The sequence below is a fragment of the Panthera onca genome, chromosome B1, assembly GCF_046562875.1.
Source record: "Panthera onca isolate mPanOnc1 chromosome B1, mPanOnc1 haplotype 2, whole genome shotgun sequence".
In the NCBI taxonomy this organism is placed as follows: Eukaryota; Metazoa; Chordata; class Mammalia; order Carnivora; family Felidae; genus Panthera; species Panthera onca.
Window position 1 is genome coordinate 154,350,516 of NC_138342.1, and position 20,268 is coordinate 154,370,783.

Below are 20,268 nucleotides of genomic sequence, written 5' to 3' on the forward strand. Positions count from 1 at the left end.
ATTTAAAAAAATTTTTTAATGTTTATTTTTGAGAGGGAGAGAGAGACAGAGTGTGAGTGGTGGAGGGGCAGAGAGCCATGAATACACAGAATTTGAAGCAGGCTCCAGGCTCTGAGCTGTTAGCACAGAGCCTGATGCGGGTCTCAAACTCACAAACCACGAGATCATAACCTGAGCCGAAGTCAAACACTCAACCAACTGAATCACCCAGGTGCCCCTGTGAACTTTAATTGTAAATGTTTTATTTATTTATTTATTTTTTTGAGAGAGAGAGGCAAAACACAAGCAGGAGAAAGGTAGAGAGGGAGACACACAACCTGAAGCAGGCTTCAAGCTCCAGGCTGCCAGCACAGAGCCCAACGCGGGGCCCAAACCCATGAACTGCAAGATCATGACCTGAGCCAAAGTCAGACACCCAACTGACTGAGCCACCCAGGCGCCCCATGAACTTTAGTTTTAGATACCATCCCCTTGAGCCTATTACTGTCTTTTTTTTTTTTTTTTTTTTTTTGGGATATAACTGACATCTAAAATTTTTTTATGTGTACATTATTTCACCACCAAAAGTCCCCACCAAAATTAGGAGGTAGACCAAATGGAGCCTTCTACCCTCCTTAATTTGCTTGTTTTCTCAATACTGTTTGATACTGGTTATGCTTCTTCCTTCTTGAAGTTCTCTTTTTCCCTGCGATGCCACTCTTACCTGGTTTTCCTCCTTTGGTCATTCCTTTTCGGTTTCTTTTGAAAGTACCTTATTATCGAAATAAAAATTTGCAAGGTAGTGTTATTTTCATATTATGCCGATGCCTTTCATTTATATTTGGTCCTCAGTGTCTTTCTTATTTCTTATCTAAAATGTTAGCTAATCAATCTATGGAAATTAAACTAAGATGGGAACAAATAGAGGCTATTTGTTCAGTGTTTACTATAGCAAGGGAGTCTGCCACAGTCACTTGTGTTTGTCAGAGACTCAAAGGCAGGCAGAGGAGCACAAAAGCTTTATAGTAAAAAAAAAAAAAATGAAAAGAAAAAAAGAGCACTTCAGGTGTGCTTCTGATGGAGGTTGTTGGCATGAGGAAGCTGGAGGCTGGTTAACTAGAAGCAGGTGTCATTTGTGGTTGGTTTGGGAGCATATTTGGCTTTTTCTGGTTGGTTCTGAGTTGTAAACAGGGGCAGAAAATAGGGAAGTCACTGACCAATTCCTGACTGTTCTGGGTCAATTGCTGCAGAAGTTGTGGGTTCTAGTTGTCATATATGGTCTGGACATTGTCCATTTGTATATTCAGTCTTTTAAGCCAAACGTGGATTAGGACATGAAACTCCATTGCTCTTCGGAAAATGTCTCTGCAGCACTCTTTCTTAACCTTTTTTTGGGTTATAGACTCTATTTAGAGAATCTGAAAACTATAGCTCTTCTACCCAGAAAAAAAAATCAGGAATTTACTGACCCACTGAAGCCCATCCATGGACCAAAGATCTCACCTATTTTCATGCATATTTACTCATTTTGTTACTATGATACAATATTTTGTTTGTATGAAGTTTTGACTAGTCTTCCCTATACCTTAGGAGTCATTGTGAACAAGTATATGTACAAATGTGTTTAAACAGCACAATTTTTATGCAGTATCATGGGAGGTGACATGCTAGATGAGTCAACATTCCTGGATACTGAGAAATAAGCTCATTCAGCCACAAAAAAGATTGAACTTTTTATCATTTCAATAGTTTTTTTATATAAAGCTTTCTAAAATACATCTTATTTCCCTGACAGGGAAAAAAAATCGATGGAAGATAATGGCTTAGAATCTTTTTCATGAGGAACATGAAGAGCTCCTTGAGGGCAAGGAGTGGTTCCTTATTTATTCTGCAATCTGTCAGTAAATTTTAAAACGAGTACTTGCTCAGGGTTTGTACAGCAAATCGGCCCTAAGATATTGTGCTTTTCTTGTTGACATTTCTTTTCATCCCTTCGAGCAACAACTGATGGCTTCTAGTAAGATGTCACCTCAGATTCTCCTTAAACTGTCAAGATCGTTAGAGGGAAACAGATGAGCCGAACTCCTCTGGTCTACAGCTTTACATTACAGTTATGATATTAAGTCTTTAGGTCCTGGTCTGATAGGTCTGATATCATGAAGATAAGCATGGTGTCTGGTTTTTTTTTTTTTGTTTGTTTGTTTCTGGAAGCATTGTTTGCTTTTGATTTAAACATATTCTGAATAGTTGGTAAATGATATTCTAATCTCTGGTTAAAAAGGTATCTTATTGTATGTACCTAACAGCAAATGTTTTTTGGATGAACATTAGGACACTCAAAGAATTATAGAGACCCTGGGGATATTGTAAATCAGGAGTCCATTTAAGAACTGAACAGTTTGGACAAGCTCATCATCTGGTAATTCCAATAAGCATTGTTGTGCGCCTGCCATATGTCAGGCACTGAGAAAACGAAGAAGAATGAAACATGCCCTGTGCTCTCGAGGAACTCATTATCAAGGAGGAGGAAATACAGCCACAACACTTTCTTAGGAAAGAAGACCTAGGGGACCTAAAAGTTTCTAAAAACAGATAGAGAAGGTACCTTTTTGTAGTTTTGCACAAGAAGGTCATTACTAGGCTGAAAAGTGGGAGAAGTACGCAGGTCGCCGAAAGTACAAAAGTAACCAAGCCTGAAGGACATGACACATCCAAACGTGTGTAAAGCACAAGGCATTAGCAGGGAGGAGCAGTAGGAGACTGAGACTGGAGAGGTGGGAAGAGGTTCAACCCCAAGTTACCACTGTATCAGGACTCAAATCACGATAATGATGATATCTAACATTTATGGAGCGTGCACGAATGTATATGCATCAGAGCCTGTCCTGCTCAAAGAGTGGATTTTACCTTCTAGGGGATAGGGAGCCAGTGAAGGGTTGTAGGGCAGAATTATGACCTGCTGAGACATGTGGCTTAAATACATAGTGGATGAGAGAGGAATTGTAGAGAACAGATAGGAGGCGCGTGAGCACAGTTAGGAAGCTACATGGTGGGTAAATCTAGAGGGAGATGAAGAAATAGGGCATTGCTGCCAATGCATATGCCTTCTTACTTCCCATAGGCCTCCATGCAAATGCCATTCCACGAAGCTTCTAACCACCCTGTTTAAAATGTCAACCCCAGCTTCACTTCGTACTCCCCTTCCCTGCCTTATTTTTTTTCCCATAGCACTTACTGTATTACATATTCATTCATTCATTCATTCAACTGTAATAGGATTTAAGCTCTAACCGGGCTAGGATTTTTGTCTGATTTATTCAGTGCAATTTTGCCAGTACTGAGATTAGCACCTGGCTTTTCCTAGATACTCAGTAAAGACTGCTGAGGGAAAGGGTGAATGTGAGAAGGGACGAGGGGATGGGTTTGAGAGACGTGTCAAAGATGAAAATCATGGGGCGCCTGGGTGGCTCAGTCGGTTAAGCGTCCGACTTCAGCTCAGGTCACGATCTCACAGTCCGTGAGTTCGAGCCCCGTGTCGTGCTCTGGGCCAATGGCTCAGAGCCTGGAGCCTGCTTCCGATTCTGTGTCTCCCTCTCTCTCTGCCCCTCCCCCGTTCATGCTCTGTCTCTCTCTGTCTCAAAAATAAATAAACGTTAAAAAAAAAAATTTAAAAAAAGATGAAAATCATGTCTCAGGAGAAGGATAAACACAGCAATCTTTAGTAAGTTAACTAAGCAGTTCTTACCCTTCTAAGTAGTGAAGTATGTAGTTGGGGAATTCTTGGACATTGAATTTCCACTTAAGGAAGCTAAGGAAATCTTTGCTAAGTAGTGGATTTGGAGAGTAATTATAGTAATGAACTAGAAATTACAGTTTTTCTCAACCTGCTAACTGACTTAACCCCCAAGTTAACGTTTCATGAATCAAAATTGAGCGTGCATGAATGTATGTGCACCGGGCATTATATATATGCTCTTTTTTTCCTTGAAGCCCTCAGCCTTTCCACTTTTAGTCTGAATTCTAGGCTTGTTACTGCTTATAGTGAAGATAAGGACTTTAGCTCTCATTCTGTTTCCTGGCTACTGATTCTAATGTCATTACTGCTGCATGTGACATTTGAGTTTGGGACTCCTTATTTAGGATTTGACAGCCAGGATTATGTGTGGAGATATTAAAGAGGATTGTATTATTTAATTGGGTGGGCAGAATCTGTAGTATAGTCCTGATAGGATTATGATGGCACTCTACTTTGGGTTCTTGAGATTGGATATGGAAACCTTCTTATGTTTGTGAATTTGTAAGCCTCCATTTTCTTTGAGTACGAATAAAATCCAGTTCTACTTTTCTTTCTTAATAGGAGTTTAAAACTCAGCTGCCACCTGGTAGATCCATGTGGAAGACAGCAGTAGTTCAGATGTAGCCAATGTTGATGTGTGGGAATTTAGGCCTTGTGTTTCCAGATCCTCTGAATTTTTAAGAGAATTCTGATGAGGAATCTTCCAATTTTCGACTTTGTTCTATACTGTGAGGACTAAACAAAAGACAGCTGTGAGCTGTATTGGGGCTGTGGACCTTGAGTATGTGACTTCTGGTTTGGAGACTGAAGTCTAGATCTAGCTAAAAAGAGTAAGGGAACAGGAGAGTTAATTTCATACTCAGTAAAAACTTTTTCCTGCTAAATCCAGTCCAATCAAAGAGAAGTCTAATCACAATAAAACTGGAGAAATATGGGTTCATAAAATTAGAAACCCAAGGATAACTACAAACACCGAGAGAAGTAATTATAAGAGCTGCTTTGCTTGGAGCCTAAGAGTCTTTCGGTAATCTATACTAATCTCTTGTATACCTGGAAGTTACTTTAACATATAATTACTAAAATGAATATGTATGATTCTGTTAACATAGATGTGAAATATATTTCACAATCTCCCCCCCCCCCCCCCCCGCCGCCTCCACACACAAAAGTGCACCAATATTGTTGTAATTCTCTGGCCAGATTTAAACTTTCGAGCTCAGGTAGACAATAGATTAAAATTTACTGTGCTCGTGTCTCAGGAGAAAGATAAACACAGAGGGGAAGAAGCAGGTGATTTTCAAGTGACTGAGTTAATAGTGAATGTATTCTTTGAATTGCACTATCCCAATATTGATCATTGAAATTGTATGAATTTATAAATAAGGGTTTTCATATTTCTAAAGTTTTGTGATTGTGAAATATGCCAGTTGTGGTTCACCAGCCATATTTTTTGGATGTTCCCCTGTTCTCAACCAGTTGTAGTTTGTGTGGGTGGAAGATTCTAATAGAAGAGGATTGTTTCTCCAAGGACTGTCAGAGGTAGTGACCCAAATGTTCTTCCATTTCTGAAGACCCCTCCCTGCCTCATTTTTTGGGATATTCAGCATTGCCCATTTCTGATCTTTTCTGGCAGTCCATGGATGCATTTTCTCTCTTCATGTAATGTGTGTCATTTATAATTATCTCCTAGTTTCTCATTGAAGGCAGAATTTGTATTTGTTCTTTGTTTGCTTTATTGTTTGGGGGATGATGTTAGCAGAAATGCTGGAGGAAATGTCTTTATTCTATCCGGGGTAAATGCAACTGGGAATAACATAAGTGACCATTGGATGTTTAAGAAAGATAAATATAGAGAAATAATTAAGCTGAGAAATGATGTATGGATAGGAATTAGCCTCAAGATTTCAGGACAGAAAGAAAGTCACAAATGAAAGCCCTGAGGCTAGAAAACTGGGCACCCCTGGCCAATTAGAGATGGCCAGCGTGGGCCAAAGGCAGACGGTGCCGGATTGTGTGCCGGATTGTGATGCTGGATTGCAGGTGAGACAGAGGCAGGTGCCAGGCCACCTAGAGAGCTTAAAACAGTGTTTGCCGAATAACAAAGAGCCTTGTGTTGGATACTGATAAATTCAGAGAGATATACTCTGTCCTGTAGAAGCCTATGGTCTAGCTGAAGAGATTACCCAGGTATTAAAAAGTTTATATCATGCAGCCAAATGATAGGTAATATGACCAAATGATAGGTAGTAAGTAAACGTAGAGATAGTTTTGACTTGTAGGAATTATGGGAGGAAAACTCACTTTTGGGGTTCTTGTGGAAGGATTCTTTTTTTTTTAAGTTTATTTATTTTGAGAGAGAACAAGAGCAGGGGAGGGACAGAGAGAGAGACGGAGAGAGAGAATCCAAAGCAGCCTCTGCATTGTCAGCATGGAGACCAATGCAGTGCTCGATGCAGTGCTCAAACTCATGAAACATGAGATCCTGACCTCTGAGCCCAAATCAAGAGTTGGACGCTTAACTGACTGGGCCACCCAGGCGCCCCTATGGAAGGATTCTTAAGGGAGCTAGAGTTTGAGCTTTACTCATGGGGTAGGGCTTGAATAAACATAGTTGTTAGAGCGAGTGGCATTGTCTGAGTGTAAGTGTGTGGAATACAGGAAGTATGCTAGCTTGCTGGAGTGGAGGAATCTTATAGGGCTGTGATGTGGGAGATGATGCTCGACTAGTAACTTGGGTTACCTCTACATACCAGGCATCTGCAAATATCAGTGCTAGAAGTAACCAGAAATAGAACTTGTTGAATGCTTGATGTTCATGTTCTTATTATAAGTAAAAAGAGCTATACAAGTGATCTGGTTTATAACTTCTCATTTCTTCTGCAACATCGTTACCAGCTGCTTCTCTCTTCTCTCGTTAGATAGTTCCATTAATGGGGAACTGGCTCTTTAACACAGTGCTAATTATCCTTCTTTCTTTTCTTTTTTCTTTTCTCTTCTCGCCTCTTCTTTCCTTTCCTTTCCTTTTCTTTTTCTTTCTTTGAGAGAGAGAACATGAGCAGGGAAGAGGGGCAGAGGGAGAGAGAGAATCTTAAGCAGACTCTATGCCTAGCACAGAGCCCAACGTGGGGCTCAACATGGGACTCAACACAGGGCTCGATCTCATGACTGTAAGATCATGACCTGAGCTGAAATCAAGATGTTGGATGCTTAACTGACTGAGCCACCCAGGACCTCCCCTACTCCTGCCTTTTTAAAGTAGACTTCATGCCCAGTGCAAAGCCCAGCATGGGGCTCGAACTCATGACCCTGAGATCAAGACCTGAGTTGAGATCAAGAGTTGGATGCTTTACTGACTGAGCCACTCAAGTGCCCCAACACAGTGCTTATTATTCTTGTATTAGAGAGAGATCCCTCTTCTTTTTGCTTTCTCCAGTGGATCACCAAATTCAGCCTCTAAACTGACCTAGAACAAGTCTGTTTCTCCTCTTGGGGACAAGTATGTGAACCCTCTCAAATCAGAAGGTGGTGTCATGTCTTCCTTTAATCTTCCCTGCCCTGTGCCAGGCTACATATTTCCAGTCCTTTGATCTATTCTTTCAGTGGTAGCATTTTCAAACCCTTCTACATCCTGAGTGCTGTTCTCCAAAATATTCTAGTTTATCAATGATGCTTTTAAAATTTTTCTTCAAAAGTGGAGTACTCCAAATGTCAGTAAAACAATAAATAGGGCTTTTAGTGATGTTTATACTTATTAAAGTTGGCTAGAGAAGCAAAGATTGACTCAGGAGTCTGGTCAGTGTCAAGATTTTTAGTCAGATCAGCTTTATTCCTTAAGTGGAAAGCACATTGGGGGAGGGGTGACCAAGAAAAAATAATGATCATCACACAGATTGTTGTTTGGTTGCTGGTACTGCCAGCTAAGTCCAGAAAAGCAACAATATCATTACGTAGCATGGCTGTGTTAGAATAAGCTCTTTGTGATGTATACATCCGTTATGGAGTAAGTTGGAGAGAGATCCCGTTAAAATTGAGATTTCAAATATTTCTAATTGTGAAGGTTTCAGAAACTTAAATCTTTAAAAGAGGTGTTGATATTTGGATATAATGTTTAATTTTGGTAGGTGGACAGCAGTAATTGATTTGTAACTTGTCATTTTTTTAAAAATAAAGTCTTCTAATGTTTATTTTTGAGAGAGAGAGAGTGCAAGCAGGGGAGGGGCAGATAACAGAATCTGAAGTAGGCTCCAGGTTCTGGGCTGTCAGCACAGATCCCAACGTGGGGCTCGAACTCACAACCCATGAGATCATGACCTGAGCTGAAATCAGACGCTTAGCCAACTGAGCCACCCAGCTGCCCCTGTAACTTGTAATTCTACTGATATTGCTTTGTATTTTACACATAGAGGGTACTATGTGGGTTATTTTAGTCCCAAATTGATTTTTTTTGTTATGGTAAAAAATATCAATAAAAATTTCCAAAGATCACTAACATATAAAATCGTCATTAAATTTCTTCTTCATATTGTGGCATTCTAAAAATTAGGAGTGTAATTAGACATAATTTTATGGTATGGATTTATTATTTAAATGAGACATAAGCTGCACCCCTAAACCAGGTCAGTAAAAAGAAGGAGATGAGTAGCTTATCCACAGATAACTGTTCTGTCCAAACTACGCAACTAAATCATTTGTTTCCCAAGTTGACTTCTTCCTGAAAAGCACATCCATCCATGTTCATCCACCTGAGCTGTTAACATCTCCAGTAACTAGACAGTCACCATTTGGGAAACAGTAATTGTTGCAGGCAAGATTCATCAATGGATCCTCAAATTCATGGGTGAAAGTATGATGAGAAATGGTATTTACATAATCTCAAAGTCTCCCCTTAAAAGAAAAATGTTCGAAGGGAAAACTAGTAACATTACTAGTAATGTTAGTGGAGAAACCTAGTAGATACAACCATAAGCAAGTGATCACAGAGTTACTGTCATCAGTTATAAGATGTGGATGGACATCATCATGTGCCTTCTGGTATGAGGCACTGAGAAGGGCACAAGATTTTTTTGTGTGTTGTGCTTGCCAAAATGCTTAACCTGAATTTAGTTCTGAGGAAGCATTAGAGAAACCCAGATTGAAGGATGTTCTACAAAATAACTGGCTGGTCCTCTTCAAGTGTCAAGGTCATGAGAGACAGACTCTCCCAGATGGGAGGAGACAGACAATTGCATCTCAGGTGTGATCCTGGACCAGAGAAAGGACATCAGTGGGACACAATTGGCAAAATGTTTATATAAGGTTGGCTGTAGACTACTTAATATGTTTTGTGTTGATGGTTAATTTCCTGGTTCGATCATTATGACTATGGTTATGTAAGATGTCAACATTTGGGGAAGTTGGGTGAAGCATACACAGGAATTCTTTGTACTATTTTTGGAATGTTTTGTGATTCTGAAGGTATTTAAAGTGAAGTTAAGCAATAACAACAAAAAGTAATTCAGCTCAGCTGAGAGAACTAAGACTTTCAGGTTTTTATTTTGTGACATCTCTCTTGATTGGTCAGGGACTGATTTTCTTTGCTTCCTAAATGCCCACTGTAAGCTGGACACTGGGCACTGTGAGGTTTCTAAATGAGGGATTTGGGGAGAAGTTAGCCATTACTATATTGGATTGCGACTACACTTTTTGAAAGGTTTTGTTTAATTCATTAATTTACTTATTTATCTTTGTACAGAGCTGTAATTACATCTTTGGGTTTCCAATGGCTCTGTAGGTTATTTGAGCTTTGCTGCTGTAGTCACCAGAATCCCTAGCTGGAAACTTAGCTCTGTAATTAATTTGCTGGTTTGTTTCTGTTTTTATTATTAGGTTCTGAATTCAGGTTAGTCTCATGGATTCTTATGTGATGGGTCATATATTACTGAATTTTATATTTGTCGATTGTCTCTTAGGAAGAGCTGAGTTTTGTATAAAATATTTAAACTTGAAATATCATGCTAAATATCATATTTTTACCTCAGAAAAGACTGTCTGGAGTTTTATAAGTATAATGAATAAGTAAACTAACACTGGCATAAGCACCAGGTGGTAATCTTTTATTGGGTAATAATTAGAATGGAGGAAATTAATACATTGGGAAATGTTTCTGTTAGCAAGAGCAGTTGTTAATGTATGACTCATAGATTTTTAAGTCTAGAAGAAACTTGATGAGGCTGTTTTGATCAGTGTGGAAGAGGGGAAGAGCCTGGACTGGGGAGTCAGAAGACCTAGTTTTACATCCCAGACCCATCACTGCTCTTTATTGTCTAAGTCAGGTCATTTTACTTTTCTGAGCCTTGAGTTTCTCATCTGTAAAACTGGAAAAATTATAGTATCTTGCAAAATTATTGTGAGAATTACATGAAGTAGCATGCAATGTCCCTGGCCTGATGTGGGCGTTTCATATATGCCGGCTCTGTTCTTATTTCTAGCTAGCTCTATAAGTAAGCCATCTGCAATGGATGAGAATCTGCTTTGCTTTTAAAGACCTATGCAGAGATGCATATATGCAGTGGAACATTGCATAGTCATAAAAAAGGATGAGATCGTGCCATATTTCACCACATGGATGGACCTAGATAAGTCAGACTGAAAAAGACAAAATACCATATGACTTCACTCATGTGGAATCTAAAAAAATAAATTAATAAACAAACAAAAAGCAGAATCAGAGCTGTAAATATAGAGAACAAAGTGATGGTTGCCAGAGGGCATGCAGTGGATGGATGGACAAAATGGGTGAAGGGGAGTAAGAGGTATAGGCTTCTTGCTACGGAATGAATAGGTCATGGGGATGAAAGGTACAGCATAGGGAGTGTAATCAATGGTATTGTAATAAGGTTGTATAGTGACAGATGGTGGCCCTGCTTCCACCATCTCCATGTACTCACATGGGGTGAGTACAGCATAATGTATAAACTTGTGGAATCATTATGTTGTATGCCTGAAACTAATATAACATTGTTTGTCAACTATACTAAAAAACAACAATAGTAACAAACCCCCGAAAAACAGTAAAACCGCAAAGATGACAGCATGTGTCAGTGATCTCTACCAGTATTTCATAGGGTCTTTTTGTTGGGAAGTTTTTCCATATCTCTTATTCCAGAGAAATTACTTTCTTTTGTATGTCAGCCATAATTGGCTGTCACCCCAGGATCCATTAGACAAGTGTCACTCTTTGGTAGACTTTCCTTGGTATTTTCTTTCTTTTTTTTTTTAATTATTTTAATGTTTTTATTTATTTTTGAGACAGAGAGAGACAGAGCATGAGCAGGGGAGGGGCAGAGAGAGAGGGAGACACAGAATGTGAAGCAGGCTCCAGGCTCTGAGCTGTCAGCACAGAGCCCTACGCGGGGCTCGAACTCACAGACTGTGAGATCATGACCTGAGCTGAAGTCGGACACCCAACCGAATGAGCCACCCAGGCGCCCCTTTCCTTGGTATTTTAATGTTCTTATCTGAAATCATTTGATGTAAGTAAGTATTAAAATTTTTTTAGAAGAAATTTTTTTTATGAGACAAAGGGATAAGAAGTTGTATAGACAATTAGAAGGAAGCATTTCTGTGTTCAGTTTCCTTTAAAGTCTTAGGCTTGAGTTGTCATTTTGATCCTTGGAGAGAAACCAGTTATTCCTAAAATGCCAGTTACTGTTTTTGTCTCACTCCAGTTTCAAAAGTCCTTTCCTTTATTCTTAAACTTTCTGATTTTGACATTGTACTGTGGTGGTGAAAGTGAATATCATTGTTTTTAAGAATTACACACTGAAATGTTTAGCACTAATGGGCATGTCTGCAGCTTACTCTTGGATGATTAAGAGATGGGCGGTGGGGGGGAATGATAGAGTAGCTGTGGCAGTGTTAACTGGTGAAGTTGTTTTGGGGGAAGGGAGTTCCTTGTGCTTTTCTTGCAACTTTTCTCTAAGTTTAAAACTATCTTGGAGGATCTGGGTGACTCGGTCAGTTAAACATCTGACTCTTGATTTCAGCTTAGGTCATGACCTCATGGTTTGTGAGATTGAGCCCCACATTGGCTCTGTGCTGGCAGCACAGAGCCTGCTTGGGATTCTGTCTCTCTCTCTCTCTCTGCCCCTCCCCTGCTTGCTCTCTCTCTCTCTCTCTCTGTCTCTGTCTCCCTCCCTCAAATAAATAAACTTAAAAAAATTTTAAAAAACAATCTCAAAATTATATTGGGTTGAGTTGTATGCCTGTACCCTGAGGAGGTGTCAGTGTGTGGCAGTTTTGGGGTGAGGGGAGTTAGAAGCACCTGGGTAAGCATAGAATAAGTGAGTGATTCAGTAAGTAGTAATTTACTGGGAAAAAAATTAGTTGTTCCTTAAATTAAACCTTTTTTCCTTAGCCAGAACAGAATTCAGGTTTTTAAAAAAAAATTTTTTAATGTTTATTTTTGAGAGGGAGAGAGAGAGAGAGAGACAGAACAAGAGCAGGGGAGGGGCAGAGAGAGAGGGAGACACAGAATCCAAAGCAGGTTCTAGGCTCTGAGCCATCAGCACAGAGCCCAACGTGGGGCTCAAACTTATGAACCATGAGATCGTGACCTGGGCCGAAGTCAGATGCTTAACCGACTGAGCCACCCAGGCGCCCCAGAATTCAGTTTTTTAATAGAAGGACCTATATAAAGAGTGAGCTACTGCTGTATCAAAGCAGAGAAAACTACTTGGGAGTGAAATCAGATGGTAAAAAGTAATGAAGGTTTAAATTATATTTTTTACAAGACCCATACAAGGATAAGCAGAATGGATAAAGCAGAAATATTAGGACTTTAAAAACTATCCAGTGCTCAGATGATGCTTCTTCTTCCTGAGAGATACAAATTAGTTTTCTATAAATAAGGACTCTTAGGGGTGCCTAGGTGGCTCAGCTGGTTGAGTGTCCAACTTCGGCTCAGGTCATGGTCTTGCGGTTAGTGGGTTTGAGCCCTGCATCAGGCTTGCTGGTGTCAGTGGGGAGCCCTCTTGGGGTCTCTGTCTCCCTCTCTCTCTGCCCTTCCCCTGCTCGTGCTCTCTCTCAAAAATAAATAAACATTAAAAAAAATGAAGGACTCTACCCTACTAGTTAATAGATATTAATTTAGCCTTTATTTTAAATTGCTGTTTGATTTCAAAGTTAATATTTAGTAGTAGTAATAAAAATTTACATGATATTATCATTTTACCCTTCAAAAATTGTCTTCTAACCAAGAAAAAAATTTTTTTTTAACTTTCTTCCTCTTCTTTCATGTCCACAATGACATCCCTTTTGGAAACTCAGAAGCCAGCCAAAGGTAAGATACTTGATTTATTATAAATGCTTGTGAAGATCTTATGTGTGTATTTATAAGTACTGGTAATTTTCTTCTCAAAAATTTTTTCTGTCACTTTTGTAAAAGTAATGCAAGCTGTTCATAAATCCAAAATCATTTATTGGCATAGGAGGAACTGGAGGTTTATGGAAAAGCTGTATTTGTACTTTGACCAATTCTGGCCAGTTTCCTGGCAGCTATAACACAGATTCCTTTTGTGCTCTACTGTTCACCATGGATTGGCTCGAAACTGGTCGTTCCAGACTGTGGTCAGAACCGTGCTCGGCAGACTCATCCATGTTGCTCCTGAGACAGCTGGGGACACATTCTCAGGCCAACAGAAAGCAGTCCTGGCCCACAGCTTTGTCAGGCAAATGTGCTTTCATCTTAGATTTGAGCCCAGATTCTAAAGAAACTTCTGTGGAGCGCATCAGTATCTCCTAAGGAATTCATAGGTGTGCCAAAGTGGGCACAAGGACTATATTTTTGAATTGACCATACTCTGCCATTACTTGGAACTTGTCAGGAAATTCAGATTTTTATCTAAGTTCTTAGAATTTTGTTTTTGTTTTAAGAGTCTGTGGTTGAATTGTAATTCCAATCTCTATTATTGTTGCTAAAATATGTATAGGAATGGCTCTTTGGGACTGAATAATTTTTTAATAGTATAATGTGGCACTGGATTTCTTTATATTTATAAAATTCACTTTACTAGTTTGATCTCTTCTGTGTACAGGTATTGGATTATTTTTTGTTTTCTTATTTTTTTTGATGGAGCCAGAGACTGGAGATTGCAGTAAAGATGTGAGGAAGCATTACATGACCATTTAAAAACTATTCATGTTTTATTTAATTCAGTTTTGTCTTCATGTTTAGAGACAACATTTTGTTGACATAAAAAGTATAGAAGGACCAACATCACATTACTAACATAGTGGTTACTTCTAGGGAGAGGTATGCTTAGTGAATGGGACACCTTTAATTTTTACTTTATGTTTCTGTGTTATTTGACTTTGTGTAGTGAATGTGTGCTTCTTTACTGTTATTTGAAAATAAAGTTTTATTTTAAGGGAACAATATTTAGAAAGAAAAGGGCTTGTCCTTTAGGACATCCTTGGCTGAAGATTCTTATAATAATTGGAAGATTCCTATATAACAAAATTGCTTAAACTTAGAGACCATTCAGCATTGTGAGTAAATAAAAACTAAGTGTTCATTAGTTCCCAACTTTGTACCAGGCTGTGGCACTTTCACATAATTTGAGGAATACAGCTAATCCAACCTAATGGTGGAGAGCCTAGTGATAAGCAGACCCCAGCTGTTTCCAATCCCAGCTCCCTCACCTGCCAGCTACCAGATTCTTAATTTCTTTATACCTCAGTGTCCTGTGAACAGGGCCTAGCACCTGTATTGACTAGTGGTTTCTGTAATGGTAGCATTTCTACTGCAATTGAGAATTAGAAATGCAATTGTTAAAGAAATCCCTAAATTAAAAAAAGAAAGAAAAGGGGCGCCTGGGTGGCTCAGTCGGTTGAGCGTCCGACTTCGGCTCAGGTCACGATCTCACGGTCCGCGGGTTCGTGCCCCGCATCGGGCTCTGGGCTGATGGCTTGGAGCCTGGAGCCTGCTTCTGATTCTGTGTTTCCCTCTCTCTCTGCCCCTCCCCCGTTCATGCTGTGTCTCTCTCTGTCTGAAAAATAAATAAACGTTAAAAAAAGAAAGAAAAGGAAAAAAAAAACAACAACAAACAAACCCATAATGACTGAGAGAGGAGTGCCATTCTGAGCCTGCTCTCTGGTAAGTGCACGCATATGGGGATGGCACCTTTGAAGTGAGAGCTAAGCTTACAGAACAAGAAGCAGGATAGTTTCTACTTATCCTGATTAAGAACAGAATTAAATAAAATAAGAGATGAGAGTTGAAAGCTAGAACAGAAGAAACCTAATTTGAATTTCACATTTTATTCATCCTCACCATGCTGTAATGATTGTCACTATGGCTGACAAATGCAGTTTGAAAAGGACCCAAAATGCAGTTTGCCCCAACCCAAGTCCTTTGGGACCACCTTCCATATTCCTTTTTCTTTTCTTCCTCTCTCTGTTGGAGTATTGCTAACACAGCGAGCCACCACTCTTGACAGATACAGGTCTAGCTTTGGAAAAATGTTGAGGGTCAGTAATGTACAACATAGTGCTTCAGCCGGTGGATGGCTTCTGGGCTCCAGGGCTCCTACCTCTTCCTGGGTCTTGCTAGTCATTGGGCTTCTCCTTGCCTTCTTGGCCTAGCATTCCCATCACTGCTCCCTCCCAGGGAACAAACACCTCCCTGTCTGCTGTTTTGCAGAAAGATAGGGGTGTTCTGATCATTCTCTGCTTTAAAGGTCTTTTTAACCAGTCATCCTGGCGGCTGCCCCCAGGGTGCTCTCATGCCCATTTACTTGTTCTCTTGGTGCTCTCCCAGAACTGCTCTTACCTTTGCAACCATCTTCTTCTGCAGTGTTTTGGCCCCGTTCTGCCCTACCCTGTCCCCCATCAGTCTCATTATAGCTATTTTTCAGAGAATCTCCATTTCTATCCAGACAGAAGCAAGCAGTCTAGCTTTCAAAAACTTGCTCTCCTTTCCCCTCTTCTTTCCCCTTTTGGCCCTTTCCCTTCTTTCGCTCCATCATTTTGAGTTAATTTCAAGTGGGAGGGGGATATAGGCATGCATACTTAATTTACGGTTTTAATCTAATTTCCTTTCTTTAAAAAAATTTTTTTTAACTTTCGGAACTTCGATCCAGGTAGTCTTGTGAGTTTACACAGATGCACTCTCCTGGAGGGACAGATAAAATATTTTAAAATACTGAAATCATGTCATCATACTCAAAAACAACATAATGTGGGGCGCCTGGGTGGCTCAGTCGGTTTGACATCTGACTCTTCATTTCAGCTCAGGTTGTGATCCCAGGGTCGTGGGACTGAGCCCCTCATTGGGCTCTGCACTGATCTTGGAGACTGCTTAAGAGTGTCTTTCTCTCTCTCCCCCCCCCCATCCCTCTCTCCCTCTCCCTCCCTCCCTTTCCCCTCTCCCTTTCCCCGTCCCCCCTTCTGCTCTCTCTCCAAAAAAAAAATTGCTTCAAAAACAACATAATGTAACTTTAGGGACTAGCAGCAAGCTGGGGCTAATGCAGTGTTTACTGGACCTTGGGATCAGACACAGGTTCTCAGAAGTGATTAGAGGTTCACCTCTTATTAGATTAGATTAGAGGGGGCCCTGATGTATGGGTGGATGAGGACTGGAGAACTCATCATATGAAAACTGATTTGAGTGAGGCTCCAACATGAACGAAGTCTTAAGAAAAAGATTTTGGCCACCAACATTGAGCTGTCTGTGGAAATTAGAGGGCGTGGAGACATTGGACTTTGGAAAGACCAAAATCTGGGCTTCAGTATCTGGGAGTGGCCGTGTGACTAGTCATGTAAAGGTGGCCAGAGGGAGAGGAAAAAAACAAGCAACCACGTAAACCATAAAACACAAACTCCCTATTCAGATGCACTTGCAAACTGACATATAAAGGCCCAAGAGGAAAACTGTTATCAGGAAGTGAGGCAGCCGACTCCCAAAATTGGAGAGTTTGAACTACAGGCTGAAATGATTTTAAAAACAATTACACTTAAAATCCTTAGAGACTTAATTATAAAACATGAAATCAAAAAAAGAAAAACCAATGAAAAAAAGTTAAAGATTGCTAAATAAATAAATAAATAAGCAAGCAAGCAAGCAAGCATATTTTGGAAAGTCGTAAATGTAAAAGATCCAAACAGAGCTGGTCTGTGATATCTCACCAGGTGGCATTAACTACTAACCATTTTCCAGTGTGTATTCTTACTAAGCTTTTCATCTGTATAGATTTTGGAACAAACATGGGACTGTGGTCCAGACTTTATAACTTTCACATTAATACATGAACATTTTCTTATCAGTGTTCTGCAACTAAAAGCTATGCAGTATTGTACGTGGGTGTGTTATAATTTTTCGATTCTGCTGTCTTGTAACATTTTCAACATGCTGTAGTAACCATCTTTACATCTTAATTCTTTTAAAATACCTGTATTTTCTCTGAGAAAACTAAAACTGTAGAGAATGTATAAAAGCATAAAGAGGACAGAGATCACTAATCTTATGCAGAAATAAATTTTATATGTGTAACTAGGTATGTGTACATGTATATGTGTATATAATAACCACCATAAATATTGTTTTGTAACCTCCCCCTTTTCACTTAACATTGTGAAGTGTTTTCCATGTGAAATAAAGGTCTATATCATTTATAGAGTATTTGTTGTAAAACTGTACCATAAATAATTTAACTAACCTCCATTGTGAAGACGGTAAGTTATTTTTATTTCACTACTGTGAACAATGTTATCAATGTTACAACATTGTTATAGCATTATAAGTATATTAAGGGTTTATTCTTAGTACATACTATACTGTTTTTATTTTTCAACAGGTGTTTGCATATGATCATTGTTTCTGGTCCATGGATGAATCAGTCAGAGAAAAATATGCAGGTAAGTACAGCATCCTATTAACTACTTACAATATAGAAAAGGTGTTTTTATGTTTTTTCCATAAAGTATGACAGCATTATTTTTTGTATAACTTTAAAAACTATATAGAGAACTTCCTCCCGTCTTTGCTGTTTTTATATTAATCAGGAAATAGATTAACAAGGTGCTGTTCTTGGTATAAGACAATGAAGGTAGATTAATAGGGTACATGGTTGAAGTTATCACACGCATTCCCAGGCCTTACACGGGACCTGGAGTACACTAACCATTTAGATTCTCTTCGATGTCCGTGATGAGTCTAGTGAGGCAGCTTGATATAAGGAAAGATGAGCCAAGGAGAAAAGGAAACCCTTAGTTTAGTCCAGGCTCTGCTCCTACCTGCCTCTGTGACTAGTAAGTCACTTATGTTTCATTGTTTCATTTCTCTCTTTAATGGATTCTCTAAATTTGCTTGGAATTCTGTTATTTTCTTACTCTACTCAACGATGACTGTCTTAAGTTTAGAACTTGTCTACAAGTTTAGGACTACAGCGACAGCCTTCTAATTTCTTTTATTCCCAACTGCTTTTATGACACCTGTTTCTAAGCAGTATCTTTTAAATATTGTCATATTGTATTGGCTTTTGTCATGAGACAGAGTAGTATTACAGCTGGTTCAAAAACTTAAGGTTAGTTTAGTATAGCTGGCCTGACAGATTACTTACAGATTGCTTCTGTATTGGAAATAAGAGGCTGATACGCTAATCTGGGAAATTAACTAGGAAGTGGGGCATATTGGAATGCTATTTTTAGCACTCTAACAAACATACTTTCTATGTAAGTATATATATAAGTATATAACAAACTGGATGCATAACAGCATCCAGGTCTTTCATATTTCATATTATATTCAAGACTCAAAGAGAGGCTGAATGATTTTGTTTGATTATTGACATACTTAATTTAGCCTGTGGAAGAGAATTTGAACCTATTATTTTTGTCCATGATTGAAAGCTAGAAGAAATTTTCAAGATCTTCTCTCTTCTAGCTGGTATGTATTGTAGGCCCTATAATTAAAAATTATCATTGAAGAAAAGGAGAGGAGATTGATATATATAATTGTTTAATTCAGGTTTACTGAGGTTCCAAATATAAACTTTGGATATTTTTAATCATCGTTTACAAAATTAGCAGTTCATTAGCTTTTTGCATTGCAGAGGATTTTTGGCCAGTGTTTATTAATTCAAGTTCATATTATCCAGGAACTTTTTACTCATTTCCTATCCTGGGCTAACTAGAAATACTTGAAAGACATAAGCCTTTGGACACCTTCATCAAGTCCTAAAATCTTGTTTGGAGATCTACAGCTTGAAAAAGTGCATTTTTGAGGGGGTTGTTTTTAGTTTTTAAAAAGTTGTTCATATGTAGTTAAAATATCCTTTCTTATTCTTTTTCTCTCTTTCAGGTCAAGATGATGTTTTCAAGTGCCTTGGGGAGAATATCCTTCAGAATGCGTTTGATGGTTACAATGCATGTATCTTTGCCTATGGACAGACTGGTAATGTTAAATAATATATACTTTTTTAAGCTTTAAAGACCGTAACAGAGAAAGTAACAAAGAGAATACATATTGTTAGCATCTTATCAGTTACAATTGATAAGGAACATTTTGAATTCTGTACTTCTGTGGTTAACAGGAAAGAAAATCTATATAAAGTGAAGGAGTCACTCTTATAAGGGTATGTTGCATAGGTTGTCCAATTGAAAACTAGTCTTTGTGGAAGAATGGTTCTGGGAGCGCCTGGGTGGCTCAGTCATTTGAGTGCCCGACTCTTGATTTTGGCTCAGGTCATGATCTTATGTGAGATCAAGCTCCATATTGGGCTCTACACTAACAGCATGGAACTGGCTTGGGATTCTTTCTCTCCCTCTCTCTCTGCCCCTCCCCCACTTTCTCTCTCTCTCAAAATAAATAAATAAACATTAAAAAAATTAGAATGGTTGTGATATTTTTAAGAGCCAGTATATGATGTGGTTAAAAGAGCACAGATTCTGAGCCAGGGTAGCCCAGCTCCAGCCCAGCTCCTATGAAACTTCACCTCAGTTTTCTTATCTGTAAAATGTTGGTAAGTGTAAGCCTTCCTTATAGGGTTGTCACAATTAGTTAACATCAAAAACTTACAGAAAAAGCCTGGTACTTAAGAAGTGGTGTATTGGTTTGAGATATTATGACAATGATAAATGTCAAGTGATAAAAGCAGCAATTTGTAGAATTAAAAATATGTTTATAAAAGCATTGCTACTAAAGAAGGAAAAAGAGTTATACTTAAGTTAGGACTATACATGATTTAATGTTTTCCTTTCTATTTTCCTGTGTTTTCTAAATTTTCTTTAATGAATATGTATTTTTGGTACAATGGAGAAAATAATTTTATAGTAGAGAAAGAAGATTACTCTGGTTTTTACACGGTTGCCAAAGGGTAGTAAGTTAATTTGCTCTGGGGCCTATAGGGATAATGTGTATTTTTTGTGCTATGATTAGTGGTTGGGAACAGTCACAGTAGTATTCATCATATGGATCTTCCCAGTTAATTTTAGAAAACTAGTTAGACCTCACTTTT

At 38.8% G+C, this 20,268-nt stretch overlaps 1 protein-coding gene across 1 annotated transcript in view; it reads left to right on the top strand.

Annotated features, from left to right (window-relative positions):
• The window catches only part of KIF13B (kinesin family member 13B), a 198,572-nt gene that overhangs the window by 55,679 nt on the left and 122,625 nt on the right, over nucleotides 1–20,268 (top strand). The window contains exons 3-5 of the mRNA XM_078445580.2: nucleotides 13,082–13,094; nucleotides 17,608–17,668; nucleotides 19,113–19,205. Of these exons, the coding sequence (XP_078301706.2) occupies nucleotides 13,082–13,094; nucleotides 17,608–17,668; nucleotides 19,113–19,205 (167 nt within the window). The remainder of the gene's footprint in view (nucleotides 1–13,081; nucleotides 13,095–17,607; nucleotides 17,669–19,112; nucleotides 19,206–20,268) is intronic.